This window comes from Cynocephalus volans, chromosome 3 (assembly GCF_027409185.1).
Source record: "Cynocephalus volans isolate mCynVol1 chromosome 3, mCynVol1.pri, whole genome shotgun sequence".
Lineage (NCBI taxonomy): Eukaryota > Metazoa > Chordata > Mammalia > Dermoptera > Cynocephalidae > Cynocephalus > Cynocephalus volans.
Genome location: NC_084462.1, coordinates 4,438,383 through 4,463,157, shown reverse-complemented (window position 1 = coordinate 4,463,157; position 24,775 = coordinate 4,438,383). Strand labels below are relative to the sequence as shown.

General features: G+C 40.8%; 1 protein-coding gene across 1 annotated transcript; it reads left to right on the top strand.

The window, feature by feature from the left end:
• The first annotated feature begins 13,077 nt into the window (after nucleotides 1-13,077).
• On the top strand, nucleotides 13,078-13,999 carry LOC134371886 (vomeronasal type-1 receptor 4-like). The gene is given in 3 exon segments (XM_063088798.1): nucleotides 13,078-13,114; nucleotides 13,117-13,140; nucleotides 13,143-13,999. Coding segments are annotated over 3 exon segments (918 nt in total).
• Nucleotides 14,000-24,775: the final 10,776 nt, after the last annotated feature.

The window sequence follows — 24,775 nt, the reverse complement described above, 5'->3', positions numbered from 1 at the left end:
TGATTGAGCACCATGTTTTGCAGTAAGGTCTGCTCGTTTGTTATTCCGAACTATGGGGCTATTGGAGGCCTGGTGTCCCCTGCAGTGTATAACTCCAACCTCCTTTGGAAGCTGGGCAGCCTCGAGAAGCGTCCTGATGAGGCATCCATTCTTTATGGGCCCTCCTTTGGTAGTCATGAATCCTCTCACCTTCCATATAGCTGCACAAGAATGTAAGATGTGGTAGGCATATTTAGAATCTGTGTATATATTGACTTGTTTATCATTGGCCAGGGTGAGAGCACGGGTGAGGGCAACAAGTTCTGCCTGTTGAAAGGTGGTATTAGGAGGAAGGGGAGCAGCCTCAATGCTTTGTGTTAAGCTTACTATAGCATATCCTGCCCACTTGTGTAGAGGTGGCGCTCCCATCTATGAACCATGTGTGTTGGGGCTCTGTAATGGGGTGTGGTGAGATGTGGGGAAAGGGATTGAGGAAAAACTCTAGGGCCTCCATACAGTTGTGTTCTATAGGTTGAGAGTGCCTTGGAATGAGAGTGGCTGGGTTCAAGGGAGGGCAAGGTTTAAAGGAAAACTGAGAATTTTCAATGAAAGTAAGGTGGATGAGTTGTAGAAGGGAGGGAGAGAGAATTGACATTGCCTTATGAAGATGATGGGGGAAACAAATAACTGTTTGTTGTCTGAAGGTTAGTTTGGAGCTTTCTTGTGCTAGAAGGGCAGCTGCTGCCAAGGCCCATAAGCAAGGGGTCCATCCCCGGGCTGTGGTGTCTAGTTGTTTTGAGAGGTATGCAACCAGGGAGAAAATATCTCCTGCCTCTTGTCCTTGGGTCTCGGTGACATATAGAATAAAAGAACAAGACAGGTTTGGGAGAGATAGAGCTGGAGCTGTGAGGAGAGCAGCCTTTAATCACTGGAAGGGAGAATGAATGGGCTTTGTGGGATCTAAGGGAATGGCGAGATCCCCGTTTGGCTGCCTCATAAAGTGGCTTTGCTAGCATGCCAAAATTGGGAATCCATAGACAAAGGTACCCTGCAAGTCCCAGGAAGGAAAGGATTTCACCCTTTGTGGTGGGGGTAGGGAGTTCAGAAATTAGGCTCTTGTGATCTACCATTATCTCTCTGGTGCTGGGGGTGAGGTGGACTCCCAAATAGGTGACTGAAGGGGAGGAAATTTGGGCCTTTCTGGGGGACACTCGATATCCGCTGGAGGCCAGGAAATTGAGGAGAGCAATAGTGTGGGCCTGTGAGACCTCATATGAGAGGCTACATAGGAGAAGGTCATCTACCTATTGTAGTAAAGTGCTAGAGGTGGGTGGAAGTTCAGATAAGTCTTGAGCTAAGGCTTGGCCAAAGAAGTGGGGGCTATCTCAAAAACCTTAGGGCAGGACCATCCAGGTGAGTTTTTGGGATTGATGTGTGTCAGGATCGGTCTATGTGAAGGTGAACAAGTCTTGGCAGGAGGGGTGAAGGGGAATAGAGAAGAAAGCATCTTTGAGGTCAAGTACTGAAAAGAAATGAGTCATAGTAGGAATGGTGGATAGGAGGGTGTAGGGATTGGGAACGACAGGGGTTACGGGTAAAACAACTGCATTAATAGCTCGGAGGTCCTGAACCAAGCGGTATGAGCCATTGGATTTCTTCACTGGGAGGATGGGTGTGTTGTTTGGTGAATGAGTGGGTCACAGAAGGTTGGAGGAAAGGAGTTTATGTATGATGGGCTTTAACCCTATGAGATGATTGAGAGCAATAGGGTATTGAGGTATGTTAGGAAAAAGAGAAGGGTCTTTTAAAAGAACACAGATGGGGCAGTGATGAGTGGTGATGGAGGGGGAAGATATATCCCATTTGATTGGGTTGACCAGGTTAGAGGAAAAGGGAAAGGTGGAGTCCATAGAGTCCAGGTCTGGGGTGGCTTGGGCCAACAGCAGCAAGGAAGGTGTCTGATCATATAAGGTTAAAGTTGCCCTGAACTTTGAGAGAATGTCACACCCCAATAAAGGGGCAGGGCATTGGGGCATAACCAGGAATTTATGTGAAAAGTGAGTGTGGTGAAGTGTGCAGGGGAGGGTTGGTGTTACTCGAGGGCGGTTTCTGGATCCTGTAACACCCACCACAGAGATAGAGGATGAAGTGGTGGGCCCAGAATATTTGGGAAGAGTGGAGTAAATAAATGGCCCCTGTGTCGATAATAAAAGAGATCGGCTTATCTGCTACGAGGAGAGTTACCCTGGGCTCACACATGGCGATCTCCATGGGGGCCTCGAACCCTGGGCCTCGTCAGTCCTCCTCTTGGGCAAAGCCAAGAAGTTCAGGCAAGGACGGTCTTACCGGTGGGGTGGGGATTGGTCTACTCCCTCTCTGGCGAGTGGAGCTGTCGACCCCCCAGTGACCCTCCTGCTTGCAACATGGGCAAGGCCCAGGAGGGGGCCTAGGGTTAGGACAGGCTCAAGCCCAGTGGCCCAGTTGGCCACACTTGAAACAGTTGCCAGGTGGCACATTTTGAGGTTTTGATGTGTGAGCCCTTTGGGTAGAAGGTCCCCGGATGGCATTGGCTAGAAGCTGGTATTTGGCCTGATCTCTCTTGTGTTGCTCTTTCTTTTCCTCCTCTTCTCTATTGTTAAAAACTTTGAAAGCCAGATTGAGGAGATCTCTCTGGCTGGAATTAGGGACATCTTTGAGTTTTTTTAGTTTTTTCTGAATGTCTGGGGCAGACTGAGTGATAAAATGGGAATGGAGGCGAGCCGTCCCAGCTGGGGAAGAGGGATCTATGCGGGTATATTTTCGTAATGTCTTCGAGAGACAGGTCAGGAACTCGCTGAGGTTCTCAGGGGATCGTCAGGTAATTTCTCTCAATTTATCATAGTTAACTGATTTGTGGGTGAGTTTTTGTAAAGCAGAATGTATATGGGTGACCATTTGATCTTGGAGGTCACGGTCCCCATGTCCACTCTGATAATTCCAGTTGGGGTCAACATGGGGGACGGCTTCAACACCTGTGGGCCATCTATTGTTTTGTGCATGTGACTCATCTGCGTGTTGTTGGGCCACAACCCAGACCTGTTCTCAAACCTCAGGTGAAAGTGTAGTTGTAAGGATCATGAAAATATCATGCCAGGTAAGGCCATAGGATTGTGAAAGGTATTTAAATTCCTTTACATAAGTATTGGGGTCTGTTTGGAAAGAGCTGAGATGCTTTTGATCTGAGAAAGGTCAGAAAGAGAAAAGGGAAGATGGACGTGAACAATACCCTCCATACCGGCAACCTCACGAAGGGGATACAAGGGGGCTGGTGGGCCAGGAGGGGCAGTTGGGCAGAGGAGGCATCCTGAGAGTGGGTGTGGGGTGGTGAAGGGGGAGGGGTTGGTGCAGGTGAAGGGGCTGGGGTGGGGCTGGAGGCATATGGCAGGGGCCAAGGTGCAGAGTGGTCTGAGGGATCGAAGGGAGGGTCAGCATCCGATGGGGGAGGCCGAGTGTGGCCAAGGAGGATTTGGGATATGGTACAGGTTTGACAGAGGGAGGGGCAAGACCAGAAATAGAAGAAAGCTTGAACATAGGGAATCTCTCCTGCCTTGCTGCATCTGTGACAGAAATTATCAAGATCTGTTAGTGTGGCTGGATTGAAAGTGCCGTTTTCTGTCCACTGGGATCCGTTATCAAGTTTATATCTAGGCCAGACTTGATTACAATAAAAAAGGAGCCGTTTGGGTTTTATATCTCCCTGTAGGGTGAGAGGTCATAGATTAGCCAAGAGGCACACCAGAGGAGTAGATTGGGAGGGTTTGGTCTGAGAGGATCCCATGCTGCGGGTGAGAAAGAGAAGTCCCAGTAGAAAGAGGGTGGGAAAAACAAGAGGCATCCCTGTTGTTGCTCTGCCCCCTCGGATGGAGGGCAGCCACTGGTATGAGGGCGTCCCCTGTAACCGGGACAGGAGAGAAGTTTTCTTGGCCAGGCACCTGGTCTTTCGAGCGAGATGGTAGTTGTAGACAGAGGATCGAGAAAACCCATAGGAGTAGGTGGGAAAGACTCCCCTAACTCACCCCAAATGAGGCTGGTGGTGGATGTGTTGGTCTGAAGCAGCAAGGTGAAAATGAGAGAGTCCTGGGGGCACCTGGTCTGGCAGGTCCGAGAAAGGTGGCCGGGAGTCAATCAACCCAAGAGAGGGGACTGGCTGATGGTCCAGCCAAGACCCTTCCCGGGTTTTGGCACCAAAATGAAAGAAAACGAGCCAAAACGCTGGGTACAATTCAGGCTTTATTAAAGGAGGAAAAACCTGCCGGGCTGCACTCAAAATGGTGGGGGGCAGGGCTAGGAGGAGTACATATGTTTATATGGGTTAGTGGGCATGAAAAACACAAGCAAGGAGGGGGAGGGAGTGCTGGTGGGTGGGAACAGGTTGACTATTGGTGCAGGTGTGGTGGGTAGGGGTGACATAATCAAGATGGGCGGTATCTCTAAGTGGGAGGGGAAGGGACCTTTGTCTGGGAAACCACGAGGTAGAGGTTTTTCTTTGTTTTGAAGAAACCACGAGGTAGGGTAAAAGACTGGTGGCCATTTTATGGCACCAGCCACATCAGAGATCTATCAGTATCTTTATTTTCATTAGTTTCAAGAAATTTTTTGATTTCCTGTTTAAATTCTTCTTCCACCCCATAGGTCATTCAGGAGCCTATTATTTATTTTCCATGTATTTGTATATCTTCCAGTGATTTGCTTATTGTTTATCTCCAATTTTAGTCCATTGTGGTCTGAAAAGATTGTTGGAATGATTTCAATTTTTAAAAATTTGCTGAGACTAGATTTGTGAGCTAATATGTGGTCTATCCCAAAGATGAGAAGAAAGTATATCCTTTAGTTGTTGGGTGAAATGTTCTGTATATATCTGCCAGGTCCAGTTGGTCTCGGGTGTTGATTAAATCCTGCGTCCCTTTGTTGACTTGTTGCCTGGAAGTCCTGTCCCATGCTGAGAGAGGGGTGTTCAGATCACCCACTGTTAATGTATTAGGTCCTATCTCCTTCTTTAGATCTGAGTGTTTGCTTTATATATCTGGGTGCTCAAGTACTGGGTGCATACATGTTTATGATTATTATGTCTTCCAGCTGGATAGTTCCCTTTATCATTATATAGTGGCCTTCTTTGTCTTTTTTAATGGTTTTTGGTTTAAAGTCTATTTTGTCTGATATAAGAATAGCTACTCCTGCTCATTTTTGGTTTCCATTTGCATGATAAATTTTTTTCCATCCCTTCGCTTTTAGTCTATGAGTATCCTGACAGGTCAGGTGGTTCTCTTGAAGACAGCATATGCTTGTGTCTAGCTTTTTAATCCAGTCAGTTCGTCTGTGTCTTTTGAATGGGGAGTTTAGTCCATTCACATTTAGAGTAGTTACTGAGAAGTGTTGTTTAATTCCTTTCATTTAATTGCTACTTGTTCAGGTGGTTTAAATACCTTTTGATCATTATTTTCCCTTTTATTTCTCTTCAATGTGAGTTGGGAATTTAAGGTTGAATCATTTAGCTTCTTTCTCTTTCTTGCTGGCATTTTTGTTTTAACTGTGGGTTTTGCTCTTTCTTGTGTATTCGTGATGATGGTCTCCATTATTCAGATTCCAGATAAATGACTCCCTTGAGAATTTCTTGCAGGGCTATTCGTGTGGTAGTGAACTCCCACAACTTTTGTTTATCTGGGAAATACACTATTTCTCACTCATTTCTGAGGGAGACCCTTGCTAGGTAAAGAATTCTTGGCTGGCAGTTTTTTTCTTTTAGTATTTTGAATATATCTTTTCACTTTCTTCTGGTCTGTAGGGTTTTGGTCAAGAAGTCTGCTGTTAGTTTGATGGGAGTTCCCCTCTAAGTGACCTGATGCTTTTCTCCTGCTGCTTGTAGAATTCTCTCTTTGTCTTTGAGCTTTGTGAATTTAACTATAATATGTCTTGGGGAAGATCTTTTTGGGTTGAATCTGTCTGGGGACCTTTGAGCTTCCTGGATCTGAAGGTCTGTATCTCGCCCTACACCTGGGAAGTTTTCTGTTACTATATCCTTGAGTAGGTTTTCGATACCTTTTCTTTTTTCTTCCCCTTCAGGAATACCCACAATTCAGATGTTAGAGCACTTGAGGTTGTCTGCTATCTGTCATTGGTTTTCTTCATTATTTTTAATTCTTTTTTCCTTTTTATGTCTGCCTGACTTATTTCAAAAACACTATTTTCAAGCTCTGAAATTCTCTCTTCTGCTTGATCTACCCTGCTGTCAAGCTCTCAGTCATATTTTTTATTTTATTGAGTGAGTCTTTCATTTCTAGAAGTTCTGGTACACTTTTATGGTGATCTCTTTGTAGATTTCCTCCTTCATATTCTGGATGTTTTTTCTTGTTTCATTTTGTTCTCTAATTGAGTCTTCCTTTATTTCTTCAAGATTTCTTAAGATCATTGCTTGAAATTCTTTTTCAGACATTTCAAGGATTCTCTGTTCCATGGAGTCTGACTTTGGGGCATTACTGTATCCATTTGGTGGTGTCATTTCTTCTTGATTGTTTGTGCTTCTAGTGTTTTTTTTGCTGATGCTTGATCATTTGGTAGGGGTTTTGCTTCTTATATTACACTGAGGTTGGCTGTGTAGTGGCCTTGGTTGCTACTTTGGGGGGGTGAATTGTTTTTGCTTGACAGTAGGTGTGGTGGTGGTTATGTTACACCACCTTGGTTCCCATTCTAGATTCTGTGATGGTAGAATGAGCCCCTTGTGTGTGGAGCTCTGCTGGGCCAAACTCAGTGGGTCAGAACATAGGCTGGTGCTCCCCACTGGGTCTGAAGCGGGATGAGGGGATGCATGGATCCATGTGGTTTTGCTAGATGGTATTGTTTCCAGCCACCCCTGGTGGGCTCACCTGTGTGGTGCTGGTTTTGTGTTCGGGGGCAGGGTCTGGAGCTCCCTCCACTGCCTGGTTTCAAGGGAGGAGCCACATGGAGCCACAGTTCCACAGGCTGGCACCGGTGGGCTCACCTGTGTAATGCCAGTTCATGATGGTGGGGCAGGATCTGGAGCTCCCCCTCGCCTAGGTTCAAGGCGGCAGGGTGAGGGAGCTGCGTGGAGCCACAGTTCCACTGGCTGGCCTGTAGTTGTCAATATATTTAGAAAACTATACCATGGTTATCTCTTGTGATGGTTTATATAAGTAAAAAGCAAGGCAGAATACAACCTTAAAATTTTTAGTGATTTTTTAAATGGTAAAGCTCACAAACAGAATAGTATAAAAGCACATAAAGCTCAAAATGAAGTGTTATTTTTTTAAGAAGACCACAATAAAAAAGGTACTTTCATCATGTCAGTCTTGGGGCTTAAAATTCTTTGTGCCAGGAAAGTTCTTCCTACATAAGCAGAACATCTAAATGGAGAGACTGGCACCTCTTTTCAACATCAAACACTGGATCCATCAACAGCCTCTCCTCCCACACTCTCTGTGGCCACACTCTACGTGGAGTGTCCCAGTAGAAAAGAGAAAATGCTGTCGGGTGTTGTTCAACTACTATTTTGGCTGCTGTTCTCTACTGTATGTTCAATTTAAGAGTTTTTTGGAGGCATTTATATAAGCAGGATTTTTCCTCCTGAGCTGAAATTAGAAACTGTACACATTTGTTGTGCTTTGACCATAAACAAAGGAATCAATGAATGAGAGAATCAATGGTGGGCTCCCTCTGCGCTCTGCCACCTCCCTCCATCATCCCTAGCCCCACCTCTGCTGCTCGCTCCACTTCTGTCTCCCTTCATTTCTCCACCCTGTGACCTTTAGGCATCCAGGAAACCTCCTCCAACTCTCTGATCTCCAGTCTGTCTAGACTTTTGTTGGTAAAATCTACTTTCATATAAATGTTCTATATTAATCGATACTGAGTTGTGCAGATGAATCCAGCAATATCTATAGTAAACTCTTGGCATCTTGTTCATTTTCACTTATACCTTTTTAAAAATTCTTCAGAGATATTTGTGTCATTTAATTTCTTTGCTCATAACTTAAATGATGGTGCAGTTCAGGGATGTGAAGATGAGGAAAGATGTCACTTTTGGGGAGGAGAAGTCAGTGAAGCAGAACATCCAGTGAGTCAATGCACTTGCCAGTCCCTCACGTGTCACACCTCAGCATTTCCTGCTCTCCCTCATGTGAGACTCTGTCTGACTCCTGGAATCATGAAAAAGAAAGTCTCTCAGAAGTTCTCCAGTAGTCTCTTAAGAGGTGCTAACAAAGAACTTGTAATTGCTCTTGGTAATTAGCAACTGAGGAAAAAGTTTTCAGAAACATTTTCATGTCCCCAGCCTGCCCTCCCACTGATGCTTCAGGTGAAATGATAATTGCAGTTCTTAGGGGAGATGAGGTCACAGAACCACAGACCCATGTCTCGGAGTCTAGCTGCACTCTCTCAAGCCTGAATTGGCTGCCTTGACATTCACGCTGAGCCCGCCATCCAGGCTGCAGGGAGAAGCCAGTGGGTATTCTCTAATTTGGTCTGAGAATTAGAATCTGTAAGGGAAGGAGGCAGAAGTCTGGGTAAGAAGTTGTACTGGAAAAAGTGATTCTTCATGGTTTGAGGTTGGCCCAGTGCCAAAGCCATACAGGAAGAAGTAATTCTGAGTCATGAACTGAGCTAGTAAAGAGAGACGGGTTCCTAGATCCTATGCCCATCTCTGATGGCTCCTAGTTTAATAGGGTGTAATTCACAATGACAGTGATCATTGGTGTTTAATTCAAGTAATAAGGAAACTTGAATTTTAGTGTGCGAGGACTGTAGTTCTGAAGTCAATCTCCTGTTCAGCCTACATGACAGCAGTCACAGGCATAATTTTCTAAATTGGTTTACTAACTGGGTGCCAATAATATGTCCATGCTTGTAATAAAGAATGGGATAAATCTACAGGAGTCTTCTAATTCTGTGCAGAAACAGTGGGCCTATTAGAAGTTGCTGGAATGAATTGTTTTTTCTACGTCTGGGTTTATAAAATGCTTTGCAGATTCTATTGTGCCTATTGACTATGAGAGACTTTTCTCTTTTAAAGTTAGTGAAGCAGCATTTAAGGAAAAAATTAATTTATAATGATCAGTTTCAGAGAGGGTCCGAGAGTCTCAAATCTATCTCATAATATGAAGGTCCCTCAGAAAGATCATGGAAATATTTGTACTATCTTTTAATTCTATTTTTCCATGAACATTTTGAAGTACACTCATTTTCCATGCTTTAAAATATAATACAAGTCCAAATATGTATTTTAATTTATACGATATACATTATTTTTGCCCAAACATTCCATTTTGCCTATGTGTCTTATGTTTTGCTATTTCTCACAAATACTGCCTTATTGGGTTTTGTTTGTTTGTTTGTTTGTTTGTTTTATGCGTGGGCCCTGAACTGCTTTGATCTGCAGGGTGGGACCATAGTGGCAGTGATGTGGAGAAGCTGGAGGAGCCTCTGGTACCTGCCTTTTAGAGCAGCGACCCTTTCTAGGCCCCTGCCTTCCTGTGCACCTACCGAAAGCTCACCACCACCTTACAGATCCTGGACATGCTGCCCCAAATGGGAATGCCCTGTCCCTCCACAGCACAGTAGTGACTCAGACACTGACTGGCTGTGTCTTGGGAATGTCACTTTACCTCTGTGGGCCTCAGTTTGCTCCTGTGAAAACTGAGGTGCTAAGAGGATTAACCTCATAGAGGTATTTCCAGAACTAAATGGGATAAGCCATTGAAAGTGATTTTCCAAATCCTGAACTAGCAGAAATGGCTGCCGAGTTTCTGCAAGTGTTTTTATTTATGATTTTCTTCTTTGAAAGTATGGCAAAAATCTTTAGTAAGATATCATAAAACTGTAAAAAATATTATAAGCAGGATATTAACATATTGACAAGAATATATTCACTCACTTTATGTCACTAGTTTTATGTTCTCGTGTGTGTGTGTGTGTGTGTAGGCCTATGTAATTTTTTTAAACTGATGTTTGTGACAACTTTATTTTTTATTTTTATTTTTATTTTTTATTAGCATATTCACTGCACAAATCATACTTACTCTTTATGTCCCTTACCCAATCTCTCCCCTTCCCCCGCCCCCTCCCTCCTCTAATAACCCTAGAGTTGTTCTCTCCGTCTGATAGATTAACTCTTCCTCTGTTGGTTTATTGCCCAGATGAACTGTCCAGTTCTGAGTCACGTGCAACCAAGTCCTCCCCTACGATCATCAATGAGATGCTTCTTCTGTTACTCTGGAGTGTGATTTGTGGAGAGAGAGGACTTCTTCTTCTTCTTCTTCTCCTCCTCCTCCTCCTCCTTCTTCTTCTTTCTTCTTCTTTCTTTATTTTTTTTTTTTTGGTCTCTGCTGGTGCCTCACCTTGTGTCAATCAAGTTGAGAGTCCAGTATGCCATCTGCACAGTGGCTGTGACTGCTGCTATAAGACTAGCTGCTTCTGCAGAAGTCATGGCAATTGAGGTGTCTATGGAGGGCTACCCATATGGAAATGGTGTTTTTGGTGTGCTCTTTACCTGGTTGCAGCTGGGTTCGGCTTAACCCAGCTGCATGCCTCATTCTAAGATGCTGTTGTGGAGCAGTTGGTGGGAAGGAGAAGGGAAGGGGGGTAGGAAGAGGGGGAAGGAGGGAGAGAGGGATCCAGGCCCCCCATTCTGTCAGAGGGAACCAGTGTTCTTCCAGCAGTGGCTGGGTCATCGCTGGGCTGGATGCATGTCAGGGGGTTGTGGCTGAAGCCCTTGGCCCCCCACAGCCCCACCTTGGGAGCCCAGAGCGCTTCCTATGGTAGCTCAGTGGACATTGCTGGGATGGCTGCAGATGTTGGGGGTGCATGGCTGAGGCCCTCAGCCGTCCATCACCTCAGCTGGTGAGCCCAGGGCCCTTCTGGTGGTGGCTTGGTAGTCTTAAGTGGTCTGGCTGTGGATGTCATGGGGACATGGGCTTCCAGTCCTTCCAGGATTTATATGTATTCTTTGGTGGTATTAAACCTTTACTAGTTAATTTCAAACTTTGTCTCTGATCTGTGGGTATTTTGTTTTTTCTTTCAGTTCTGTATTGGATTATTTGCTGTTCCAACCACTTAAACTCTGTACTGGAACTAATTTGTTGTCCTTTGCTTACTTCTAAAATGGAGGAACTTCCTTTGGGGACCAGCACTTGAGTCCTGTAATTAAACTAAGCTAAATTACTTCATTGTTGCTGATTCTCTGGGAAGACTTTTGTGCAGCTCAGGTTTTAATGGTTGACTCTGTATATAATTCCTGGTCTTGTGAGGTTGTGTGGAAACTCTGGTCTGGGCCTGGGTCTTTTCAGTAAACTGCACCCCTGCAGGTCTATATTCCTGAATGGTCTCCACTGAGTGGTCCTCTGCTAACTGGAGGCCTATCAGCTATCCCTTCTGTGCCCCAATGTTCCCCCTGTGAGCCTGTCTCCCCCACCTCCCACACCCCAAACACTTCCCATAGCATGAGCCATCCGCTGGTCCCTTGCTATGGCTCACTGACATCTGTATGGCTCCTTATTTCTCTCTTTTTTATAAAAAAAGATGACCGGTAAGGGGATCTTAACCCTTGACTTGGTGTTGTCAGCATCACGCTCACCCAGTGAGCAAACTGGCCATCCCTATATGGGATCCGAACCCGTGGCCTTGGTGTTATCAGCACCGCACTCTCCCGAGTGAGCCACGGACCAGTCCCATGGCTCCTTATTTCTGTTGTCTGTGGTTCCTTGCTCCTATATGGGTTCACAGGAACCCTGTTAGTGGTCTTGCTGGCTTGGGGGTCACCAGGGCCCTCTTCTCCCCTGCCGCCTCCAAGCAATTTCATAGGAAGGCCACAGCAGTATTTTTTGCCAGCTCTTGCTCCATATGCTCACCAGCTCCAAACTTAAAGCAGCCAAGGCTCTAAATGGTGGGGGCAATGCTTTCTTTCTCCCTTTGTGGCTTCTCCCACCTTCATGTACTCCATAGGTCTCTACTCCTCTTCCCCTGAGCTCTAGCATCCCCAGTTTGGCTGTCATTGTTTTTTAATAGCTGTAAATTGTTTGATTTGTGGGAGAGAGTGATGCTGAAGACCGTCTATCCCACCATCTTGGTTGCTCACCCGTCACTCTTGTGCCTTAATTTTATTTAACTGAGGTATTAACAAATGAGATAAGTGTATGATTTGAAATCAGTGATAATTTTGTTTCTCCCATACACTGTTTTATCCAATATCAGTGTTTTATGTCCCATACTTCCTGATATTTGTGGCATTTCTGTTCCCATCCTAATATCAAGCCATTCCTGTATTGAGGAAATCCAAATTCTCATGGGACAGTTATCTGTAGTATTATACAATCTATGCATCCACATCTTACTAGGATGTCTAAAGCTTCACTCAGAATTTACATTGGCCTACTGAGTAAGTTCTTATAAATGAGTGGAAACTTATTCTACAAAAATTTTAAAATAAAAAGCAGCAGTAAAATAAAATGACAAGGTGCAAAATCAAAGTGCAATGTATACATCTGGTTTGTTCAAAGAACACAGCTAACTATTAAATACAGTAGTATTGATACCAGCACAGTCTGGTTATAATCTCCCCTCTGCCCATGCCAGGGTGTAAATTTACATGAAACAATTGACCTCTCTCACCCTACATTCTCCTCACATTTATAAGGAAAGTAATCATAGTGCCTGCCTTATAAATTTGTGAGGAATAAAGAAATCACCACATGTATGGCCTGCATAGCTGTGATTTGTACATTGCAAGTGTTCTTTAATGGTTATGCATTCAATCTGTGTAAACTTCTAAATGATGAAAAAACTATAAGTAATTTTTTTCTACATGAGAACTGTGGTTTTTTGTTTGTTTGTTTGTTTTTTGTTTGGTGGCTTGCTGGTAGATGGATTCGAGCACTTGACCTTGGTGTTAAACACCGCACTCTAACCAAATGAGCTAACCAGCAAGCTACCGAAGTGAGAACTGTTACTAAGTGGAGAATAGTGAATTTCAGTTGACATGATACGTGTAACCCACACATCCTATTCCCATGATGGATATTTTAGTTCAGAAGACAAATAATGGAAACTAAAAGGATGACCACCAAAGATGTGGCAATAGGAATGATCTTCTTATTACATTTGGAATCCTGGGGAATTTCTTCTTCTTTACCATTTTCTCCTCCTTTATGTCACTGGGTGCAGGTTGAGGACCACAGATTTGATTGTGAAGAACCTGTTTGTAGCAAACTCTTTTGTCATTTTGTCTAGAGGAATCCCGCATGCAATGTTATTTTTTGGATGGCAACATGTCCTCAATGATCATGAATGCAAGTTCATTTCCTATATGCACAGAGTGGGCAGAGGTGTGTCCATTGGCAGCACCTGCCTCTTGAGTGTCTTCCAGGCCATTATGATCAGTTCCAGAAATTCCAGGTGGGCAGAGCTCAAAATGAAAATTCCCAAGTACATCAGCTCATCTATTTTCCTGTGCTGGATCCTGCAAATGCTAATAAATGTCATTTTTCCTATGTATGTGGCTGGGAAATGGAGGAAAAAAAACATCATGAACACAAAATATTTTCAATACTGTTCTTCTGTTCTTCATGATAAAACTGCAGACTGGCTGTATGCGGCATTGCTGTCATTCCCTGATGTGCTGTGTTTGGGGCTCATGCTGTGGGCCAGCAGCTCCATGGTTTTGGTCCTGTACAGGCACAAGCAGCGGATGCGACACATTCGCAAGACTAATGTCTCCTCCAGGTCCTCCCCTGAGTCCAGAGCTACCAAGACCATCCTTCTCCTGGTGAGCACCTTTGTCTTCTTTTACACCCTCGCCTGCATCTTTCAAGCCTGTTTGTCTATTATTGGTAAACCTAGCTTGTTCCTGATGAACAGCACCTCAATAGTCGATGGGTGTTTCCCAGCCATCAGCCCCTTTCTGCTCTTGAGCTATGACTCCACTACTTTCAGGCTCTGCTTTGCCTGGATAAGCAATAGAAAATCCCCTAATGATTGAGGAACATGTAAATTGCATGATTTTTGCACACTGTTCAGTTGTTTATTCACTTGTTCCCCACAGAATTGTATATATCAGTCATAAAACAATATAGTGGTGGTATACACACACACTTGTGCATCTACAAATACAAATATTGTATGCTATAGTTGTGTGTATGTATGGGAATGTATATATGTGGGTGTGTGTGTGTGTACATGCATATATGTCAGATTATGATGGTTATCCATCCAGCAATAACAGTAGGAAATTGTACATAAGATGTATACAATTTAGTGTTTAAAATAGTAGTAATCTACTTTTTTATTGAAACATAGTCTGTGTAGTACAGAGTTGGATATCCATACCTATGTGCAATATGTCATGCTGAAATAAGGATAAGTATTATATTCAACATTATACAGTGTAATCATTTTTCGTTGCCCTTTACTAATCCCTCTCAGACACCCCTCCTCTCCCCCTTTCCCACCTATGGTGACCTCAGTTCTGTTCTCTCTTTTTAGAAAGTTCAGCATATTATTGTGATTGTTGTATCTTTCCTTCCTTTTTTCTAAATTTATTTATTTTAGCTCCCACTTATGAGTGAGGACACACAGCATTTCTCTTTCTGTGCCTGGCTTATTTCACTTAACATTGTTTTCTCCAAGTTCATCCATGTTACTGCAAATGGCAGTATTTCATTCTTTTTTATGGCTGAGTAGTATTCCATTGTATAAATACACCACGTTTTCCTTATCCAGTCATCTGATGATGGATATTTAGGTTGGTTCCAATTTCTGGCTGTCATAAATAGAACTGCAATAAACATGGAAGTGCAGGTATCCCTTCGACATAAAGTAATTAGAACAATGATAATCTGTTTTACCAAAGTGTATTTTATCTGATAGTTATCATTAGCATTTTATTGAATCAGCTGGTTAAATTACATGGAATGTATTTTTTTTTATTTATCTACTTTGATTGTTACCTGTATCTCTTGAAGAAAAAGTGAATATTGACTTTTGAAAAAAGTCAAGCAATATTTGACTTTAACAGGAGTAATTAGTCTTGGTTTTTATTTTCCAGGGAAAATCTTGGGCAATAAGTTAAAGTTAATTCCACAGTAACCCATCCCCCACTTTCCAGAGCCATGGCAGGCAGTGGGACACGTGTTCTTGGAGCATCTTGCTTGCATCTTGGGGATGCCAAGGTGTGCATTAAAAGCTCTGCCCTCCATATGTCAGGGATCTGTATTCAGACTGTTGATAGATTCTGGTGGTCTTGGAAGTGCAGACACAGAGGCAGGCAGCCATTATTGTACCCACCTCCCAGTGTTGAAAGCCTCTCTTATTCCCCCTCTGGTGATTTAAAGGGCCAGAACTTTCTTTTCCACTCTTCATCTTTTTCTTCCACCCTATTGGTATCCAGACGTTTAAGATCTAGAATAATCAAAAGCAATTGCATATACAAGGGAAATTAGGGAATTATCATGCATACCCAAGGAAAGGTACTATGTTAGGGAACCCTTGAAAAGACCTTAGGTATACAAGTCAGGCTAATTACCATTACAAACACAACCTGCAATAATAAAAAACTGAAACAAAGCAAAAAATTTAGCAACCTCTAGGGAAAGGGAAAGTGTGATTTACAGAGTCACCACATGTAAGATTCAAATGTCCTGTTTTGAACTGCTGTGATTTAAATGTGATCCCCCAAAAGCATATGTTTGAAACTTAATCACCAATGCAACAATGTGAGGATGTGGGATTTTTAAGAGGTGATTAAGCCATGAGGTCTCTGCACTCATGAATGGATTAATTCTATTATTGAGATCTGTGTTCCTTATAAGAAATCAGTTTATCCCCGTCTTGCACTCTTTCTCTCTCTTTCACTTGATTTCTTTGTGCCTTTCAACTGTGTGTTGTTTCTGCTATGTTATAATGCAGCAAGAAAGCCCTCACCAGATGCCTGTGCCTTGATTGTGGACTTCCGAGCCCCCAGAACTCTGAGAAATAAATTTCTTTTCATTATAAATTACCCAGTCTCTGCTATTCCATTATAGCAGCACAAAATGAACTAAGACATGTACAAAAAGATGACAAGACTATAAAAAAAAAAAACAAAAACAGAAAAGTATCACCCATTTAAAGGGGGAAAACAAAAAACAGAAACTGTCCAAGAGAAGACCTAATGGTGAAACTAAGACAAAGGCTTTAAAACAATTTCTTGATGTAGTCTTAGTTGTTTCTTCTGTGCCTTTCATGTTATATCCAAGAAATAAATACCAAGACAATATCAAGAATCTTTTCCTCTATGTTGCAGTAGATAATGGTTTCAGGTCTCATGTTGAAGTCTGAGTTTATTTTTGTGTACAGTGTGAGATAAAATTTCAATTTTAGTTATTTGCATGTGAATATTCAGTTTTTCCAGCACCATTTGTTGAAAAGATTATTTTTTCGCATTGTGTATTCTTGATACCCTTGTCAAAGATCAGTTGACTGTATATGTGTGTGTTTATTTCTAGGCTCTCTATTCTGTTTCATTGGTCTAGATATATGTTTTTATGCCAGTACCATACTGTTCCCCCCACCTCCCATTTTAATGGAGGTAAAATTTGCATTCAAAAAACTGCATATAATTAATGAATTCAATTTGGCAAATTTGGACATATACATGCACTCATGTTACTGTCGCCACAATCCAGGTAATAAACATATCTTCAAATTTTCCTGTGTCCTTTTGCTGTTGTTGATTTGTGGTAAAAACACTTAAAGTGAGATCCATTCTTTTAACAAATTTTTATGTGCACAATACCTTATTGTTAACTATAGGCAGTATGTTATACAGCAGACCTCTGGAACTTACTCATTTTATACAGTTTTAACTTTATACCCATTGAATAACTCCTCTTTCCTCTTTCACCATTCCCTTGTAGCCTTCATTTTATTGACTACATCTGTGCCTTTGACTATTTCAGATGCCTCATATCAGGGGAATCACTTAGCATAATGTCTTCCAAGCCCATCTGTGTTTTCACAAATGAGATATTCTTCTTTTTAATGCTGAATAATATTCTGTTGTATGTATATGCCATATTTTTAAAATCCATTCATCTATCTATGAACATTTGGGTTGTGAGAACTGTGAGATAATAAAGTTTCTTTAAGTCACCCAGGCTGTAGCATTTTGTTATGGCAGCCCAAGAAAACTAATACAAAATGCCAGCTCTGCTGTTCAAACCTGAGTCCTCCAAGGGTTAATCTTAAGCCTCCATGGGGCTTTCCATGGGGCAGGAGATCTCTAGTCTGTGAGAATATCAGCTTTAGGAACTTGACACCTTCAGAAATCACAGCCTTCAGGGGGAAGTCACTGGACGAAAGCCAAATCAGGGACATTTGTCCAATTATAGGAGGGTACTTCAAAAATTTCATGGAAAAATAGAATTGAAACATAATATAAATCTTTCCCTGGACTTTTTGAAGTACAATTATATGCTCTGCCCATCCACTGCAACAGGTTTTTTTCCACTCAAGGGTCTGTTGAGATGTAGTGGGAGGATATTGGTTAGATTTAGAAGCAGAATTTTTTTGGTGTAGACTTTGAACAAATTTTAGGTTCCCTAAGTTTCAGAATCCTCCAGTGCAATGGCAAATGGCATGTTACCTGCATTCCTCACAAGGATATTGTGAATCCCATGGAGATTAATGCATGTGAAGGCACTTGGTAAATATAAAGCCCTACCCATGTGTGGACTTTCATATCATATTCATAGACATTTTGACCTTGTATACTAAATGTGTCATTTTCAGAATCTAAAATCATAAGACTCTACTTAGTAAGGGTACTCTAACCCTCTTATAAAATCCTTTTGCACCTAACTTTACCACAACCAAACCAGGCTCCTATTTCCCAGCATGGAGAGTTTTAAAGAGATATAGTGATGTAATATAGGACCTTCTTTCTCTTTCAAAACTACTATGCCTCTTCTTCTATCTCCTGTATCTCTATTCCTAGACATGACTATGCAACTTTAGACCTCCAATAAAGTTTAACTCACTCCATCAATCTTCAAAGATTTTGTTATCTTGAGCATTTCTATTTCTTGGCTGAAACATCTTATTTCCCTGTATAAAAAACAATTTATCCTCTTCCCCATAAGGTAACACCATCTCTATCTTCCAAGGCTCTTTTCTACACAATGCCTATGAAATGACAGTCCAGAACAAAAGCTGCTCTGGCTTTTGCCCAAAAGACATGTGCATACACAGGAAATCCTTGGCAAAATCCACAGAGAATTGTCTTCCAGGAATATCTATCACTCACTTATGCGGGGGGAGGGGGGCATGGGGCAGCTGGCTGGTGTCAGAAACCAAACCATTGACCTTGGTGTTATAAGGCTGCACTCTAACGATCTGTGCTAACTGGCCAGCCCTCATGTCTTAACTGTGTATGGTTCTGAACAATTTTCCCAGGAGTATACCACTTGGTTAATCATGCTGATTAGTGTGATGCAGGAGCCGGAACCAAATCAATTCAACTTGCCTCAAGCAACATTTGATTAATACTACTGTCATCAGGATCTATGCATCTGAATGAGGCAAATCTAATTTTTTTTTACCTGCACTCTGGCCATTTAGGCTCCACAATCAACCAGCTGAAGAATCTCCAGTACCCATTAGAGTCTACTTTAGAAAGACATGTGGCTTCTCCTTAAGTTTCTGTATTGATTTTTCAAATGTGATGAATAAAAACAATGGATTATTGTGCAAAAACATATGGTTTTCACATTTCTAATCAGATTAGAAAATTTTGTGCTCCTCAACCAGGCAAAGAAGAATGTGCATACAGTGGATTTATGGCTCATAAGCAGAAAGTGGGTGACAGTTGGAAAGCACACAGAAATTAGGGCAGAGATGTTCACCAACTACTGATTCAGATTATAAAAAAAAGGTAATGCAAATACAAAAGATGGAGAAGAAGGTATCAAAAGATGTGAAGGTGCTCACCAGGACAAGTATGTTTTGGGTAGCTCTGAACTTAAGAGTAGATCTCTTGGAAAGTATAGTATTGAGAGCATGTTTGACCTGCTGTTTGTGCCTCTAAAGGATGAAAATCATGGAGCTGATGGCCCAGATTGTGAGCTCTGAAAATGAAACTTCAAAGAATATTATCAGTGTTACATATACTGATTGAGCTTGTAATTTTTTCATGGAGAGTTTTTAGTTAGGCAAAATAAGGGCAAGACTTTCTGACCCAACTCTTTAGGGAATCATGATGCAGGTCAAAGCAAAAACCACAATTCTTTGAGAATAAGATTTGGTTTACCATTACTGTTTAAAAGGACCTATAGTGGGAATTCAGGCTGCTATTCAAGGCTGCTGCTGAGAATGGAATGAAATTGGGGTAAGGTAAAATGACACAAAGTTCTCACACTGAGAATCTGTTGCCACTTTTTTGATTTAGTCTTCATGAGTTTGCTCCAACACACAAATGTGTGCTCATGCATGTGCGTGTAATATATCTGGCAGGCCATTAATTAAAACTCCCACCTTGCAAGTAAATTTAGAATTGATACTGAGTGAAAATCTTCAAAATGTAACAAATTTGGCAAACCTTCTTGGAGATGCTCACACCTCATTAAGCATCAGAATGTATAACCTGGAGATCACACAATTGTAATGTGTGTGCCAATGTTTTTGTTTGTTTGTTTGTTTGTTTGTTTTTTTGTGGGTAGAACTGTATGTGTATTTATTTATTTTTATTTTTATTATTATTTTTTTAACTTTTATTTTGTCGATATACATTGTGGTTGATTATTGTTGCCAATGTTTTATTGACATTTGAACCCCCTGAAAACATCTGAGAATCAATGCTGAAGATGAACCACACAAATGTAATAAATGTTATTAGGGTTTTTTCCAAAGATCAAGACTGTGGAACATCAGAGAACTCACACTGGTGAGAAAACTCACAAATGTAACAAATGTGAAAAACAATGGGTTCAAGCCTACTAAACATAAGACAAACCATACTGGAGAGAAACATTACAAAGCCTGTACCTGATTTGTACACCTTTCTAGATATCAGGAAATATTCGCTGAAAGTAAACACTATAAAGCTAGTGTATGTGGTATGCCTTTTATTCGAAGCTCAAGCCTGGGGTAACATCAGAGACTTCATGGTAGAGAAGAACTTTACAATTGTAATGAGCGGGGCAAATAATTTAATCAATTTTAGTAATACACTTCACCTCTGAGAATTCTTACTAAAGAGAACTGTGTAGTCATAGAAGATTAATAATCCGCAAATGTTAAATTCGTTACAGTAATTAGAAGTCAAAATCATTTGAAAGTCAAGATAAGTGTCAGTGGATCAAGGAATAGTGTAGTAAGGTAGCATTTCTTTATTGTCAAATACTTTTATTGTTTGAGGTTTCTTGAAAAGGCTACAGGACTATTGATTTCTTTCCATCCGAAGTTTTAAATTTGTTGATGTTATGCCTTCATTATTTGATCTTCATGTGTCACCATGATGGTTTTTGGGAAGGGTTAAGGCAGTGGAAAGTTCCTATGTATTAGTCTTTTACTATTGCTTATAGGAAAATACCTGGAACTGTTTAATTTGTAAAGAAATAATATTTATTGCTTATTGTTTCAGAGTCTGGGAAGGCTGAAGTCCAAATTCCAGGGAGTACATTTGGTGAGAGAGACTCTCAGATGCTCTCCTTTTAAAACCCTCAGAACCATGCCCATGGCCATTAAACCACCAACTTATTAATCCACTTACTAGGGCATGGTTCTCACAGTCTAATCACCTCTTCATCACCCCACGTTTCAATTACCATCGCAGTATTTTCCATCCTCTTAACACTGCCACAGTGGGGACCAAGCCTCAATGAGTCTGGGGGACATCCAATCCACACTTCCCTACTTTCTTAGGTGGCGATCATTTCTACTCATGTCTCCGAGAAGAATGAAGACTCTAAATTTGAACATACAATATTGCGTGATTTTAAAACAGAGCATGGGACTAGCATAGTTAATAGGCATATTAACTATGTAAGTCAGCATAGTTAATATGCACAGGATCTTCTTCCACAAATTTGTTGGTACAATAGAGGGTCACTGGATTATCAGAAACAATTGTTTTTCCAACTGACCATAAAACAGAGCAGGCCATACCATTGAGGGACTCAAATTTTTATAGGAATAGTGTGACAGGTTAGTAGGGTCTGCTTACATGGTAGATGTAATGGAGAAGAAATTATGTTCATTGTTTCCTTTCAAATGAAAGAGCTATAATATATCAAAGATGAGTGAAAAATGAGTCTTATTTTTGCAAACTAAAGAAAACAATTGTCAGAGAGGAGAACTTAATCAAAACAACAAGAATATAGTGTGCATGTGAAGGACCCATGTATAACCACTGTATCTCTTTGATGCCATTTTACTTAGAAAGTATCACAGTTCTCGTCTTAGTTAATAAAATTTAATTTTTAAAAATTGAATACATTGTATTTTTTTAAAATCAACTAACACTTAACTCATTGTGTTACCTCATAATGAACAGCAAGACTACATCTTTAGGCTTTCATAGTTGACAGGCACCTGTTACAATTTCTTTCCATAATGGAATCAAATAACATATGATTTTATAAATATATATGCATAATTTGCATTGGAGTTATTCTCTCTACACTTCACCTCTTGGATATTTATGTGGTTATCATTAAAATACCATAGCAGTGCACTTTGTGACTCTGCCTTCCTAACACCTAAATTATTATTCATAAAAATGCACATATAAGTATATTTACACAGACTCCCTTTACTTGTGCTTAGATAAGAACCATGGCTTGCATTGGACTTGACTAACATGAGATAAAAATCCAAATATATTAAGTATATGAAAAATGTTAGGGAAAAAAATTTCAGTAATAAATATATGAACAAATGTTTTTTTCTGCTTGGACCTCTCAGTATAATAATTTAAAAAGATCACTGATTTTTTTTTTTTTTTTTTTTTTTCAGCAAGGTTTAAATACACATACACATTTATAAATTTTTTAGACTAAACATGCTGAGGGCTATGTGGAAAATGGACTGGAGTGGGAGAAGTATGTGGCAAGACAGTAGGAGAGTGCTGGAAAATCCCAGAGAAAAGAATATAAAGGCCTGATAGAAGGCACTGGCAGCAGGAAGGAACTGAGAGAGAGAACTCCCAAGTTTGTAATTAGGCGATTGGCTTTATACTGCGGTAAGCTACAAAGGAGGAGGAAGGCTTCAAGAAAAGATGAGTTCTGCTTTTACTTGAATTTGGGAAGCCTTTGGATACACACTGGCGGAGAGGTCTTATTTTAGGTAGTAGATAGAAACAGTGGAAGAAGCCTAAAAAGATCACTGATAATGAGTTCCCCCTTAAGAATGAACATACACAATTAAGCAGAAATAATTTGTTTTGTTTGTCTGTACACAAACTGGGAACCTCACATACTGACCCCTCCAAAAAATGTTTTAAAATTTGCACTTTTGGACATACCGCAAACACACAATGGACTGTTATCCAAAATTTGGTTCATATGTTGAGACTGCTAATATCACACACCAAAGGGGAATGAGAAAGTTTGATACATAAACAAACTTTCTCAGGAGAACAGAGCAGTCTTCCCAAAGTAGTGCAAAAATGGGTTCAGAGAACAAGAAAAAGTGATTCGCTTGGCACATATGTGGCACTTGGAAGATGGGCCTGGGGTTAGGTTTTGAAAGTGGTTTGATCTTTCTGCTGGTGCCAAAAAAAAAAAAAAAAAAAAAAAAGAATATCTGGGCTTGACTTTCTCCTTTCCAGATGGATGCAATTTATTTATTTCTCTTGCCAATTTACTCAGGCTAGGACTTCCAGTACGATGTTGAAGAGAACTGGTGAGAGTCGGCATCCTTGTCTTGTTTCAGTTTTTAGGGGGAGAAAAGCTTTCAGGTATTATCTGCTCAGTTGACGTTAGCTGTTGATTTGTCATATATAATGTTTATTCTGTTAAGATTCTTTCTATACTCAATTTATCATGAAGGGATATTAAATTTAATCAAATGATTATTCTGTGTCTATCAAGATGATCATATGGTTTCTTTCTTTCTGTTGATAAGATGTATCACATTTATTGATTTGCTTGTGTTAAACCAGTGTTGCATCTCTGGTATAAATAGAACTTGATCATGATGTGCAATCTTTTTGATGTGCTGTTGCATTTGGTTTGCTAATATTTTTTGAGGGTAGTAAGTTCTCAATGTATGCTCCTGTTGTGAAGCAATGCAGTACATGTTTTGTAGGCAGCTCCCAAAATTTGGCTCTGAGCTTGCAAGGGCTGTGGCATCTACCTTCAGGAAGGCCTCTGTGTGAGGATGGGGGTTGTATGGGCCTTCATTCTACCTTTTTCCCACAAGCGAAAGTCCCTGCAGTGCCAGTCCCAGTGGTGAAGCTGTGGTGGCTGAGGCAGTGTGCCTCTCTCCTCTCTATACTGCCACTCTGGGCTTTCATGCTACACAGGGATTTCACTAGTCTCCTGCTGCAGTCTTGTGCTCTCCCACAGATGCTCTTGTCAACATTTAGCTATTAGTTGTTCTGATCCTTTTCTGTGGGAGGGACACACCAGGCACCTCTAGTCTTCCTTCTTGCCTCCTGAGCTCTAAGTATCTTCTTTATGATTTACTAAATAGTTTTTCTTACCATTATTTTTTCCCACATTTTTAACCCACTTTATACATTTAATTTACATTTTGTCTGTGTTACTACATTAAAAAGTTGGAGAATAGGTTGTTTTAAGATGTGTGTGACATGAAAATGCACTCAGGACAATAACATGTACAAAGTAAGTGCTCTACAGATATGAAGAATGAAGTTCTCTCTACATCTTTAGTTCAATCAAAGAACTGGGACAGTACAATATAATGCACCCAAGCCTAGTAAGATGGAGCCGAGTACACTCTTTAATACTCTGCAAGTCCAATACAGGGATTTTGGGATAAAAGATGTTCTTTTTCCCTTAAAATCACCTCCAGTTCATCTTCTTTTATTATCATTGCCATAATTATTACCATCTATTGACTTTATTATTGTGAAGGATACTGAGCCTCAAATCTCTAAGGTATTGTAGACCAGAGTCAGAAGATCAGATTTTTTTTATGAGTTGAACGTGAAGCCATTAAATGTTTTTGTTTGTGTTAATTGATGTACATTTTATTTACACATTATAAAATCAATTGTTAAAGTGTACAACTCAGTGGTAAGGATGACCCCTCTAACCATTTCTTTTCAACACTGTAATGGAATTCATAGCTAAGGTAATAAATCAAGAAAAGGAAATAGATGTCATACAGATTGGGAAGGAAAAAAATAAGTCATTCGTCACAGATGAAATTTTCTACATAAAAAATTTGAGAGAATTGTTTTAAAATTCCTGAACTAAGTTATTTAGCAAGGTTGAAGGATACAAAGTTAATATCCAAACATCACATAATTTTCTATAAACCAGCAATGAACAAATGTAATTTAAAATAAAAAACACAATATCACATTCATTGGCATCCACAAAGGTAAAATAGTCAAGTTCAAATTTCTAAAAGTATTTCTAAAAGTCCATAGAGACATCACCAAGATGGCAGACTGAGTAATTCCTGGCATCACTTTCCCTACAAGAAATCAATTTGCAATAATTATAAGAGAAAACTGTCATGCTGAAACCACTAGAACTTGTGGGAAGAGGAGCAGAGACCTGCTCTGTCCTCAAAGGCATGAAAAGCCACA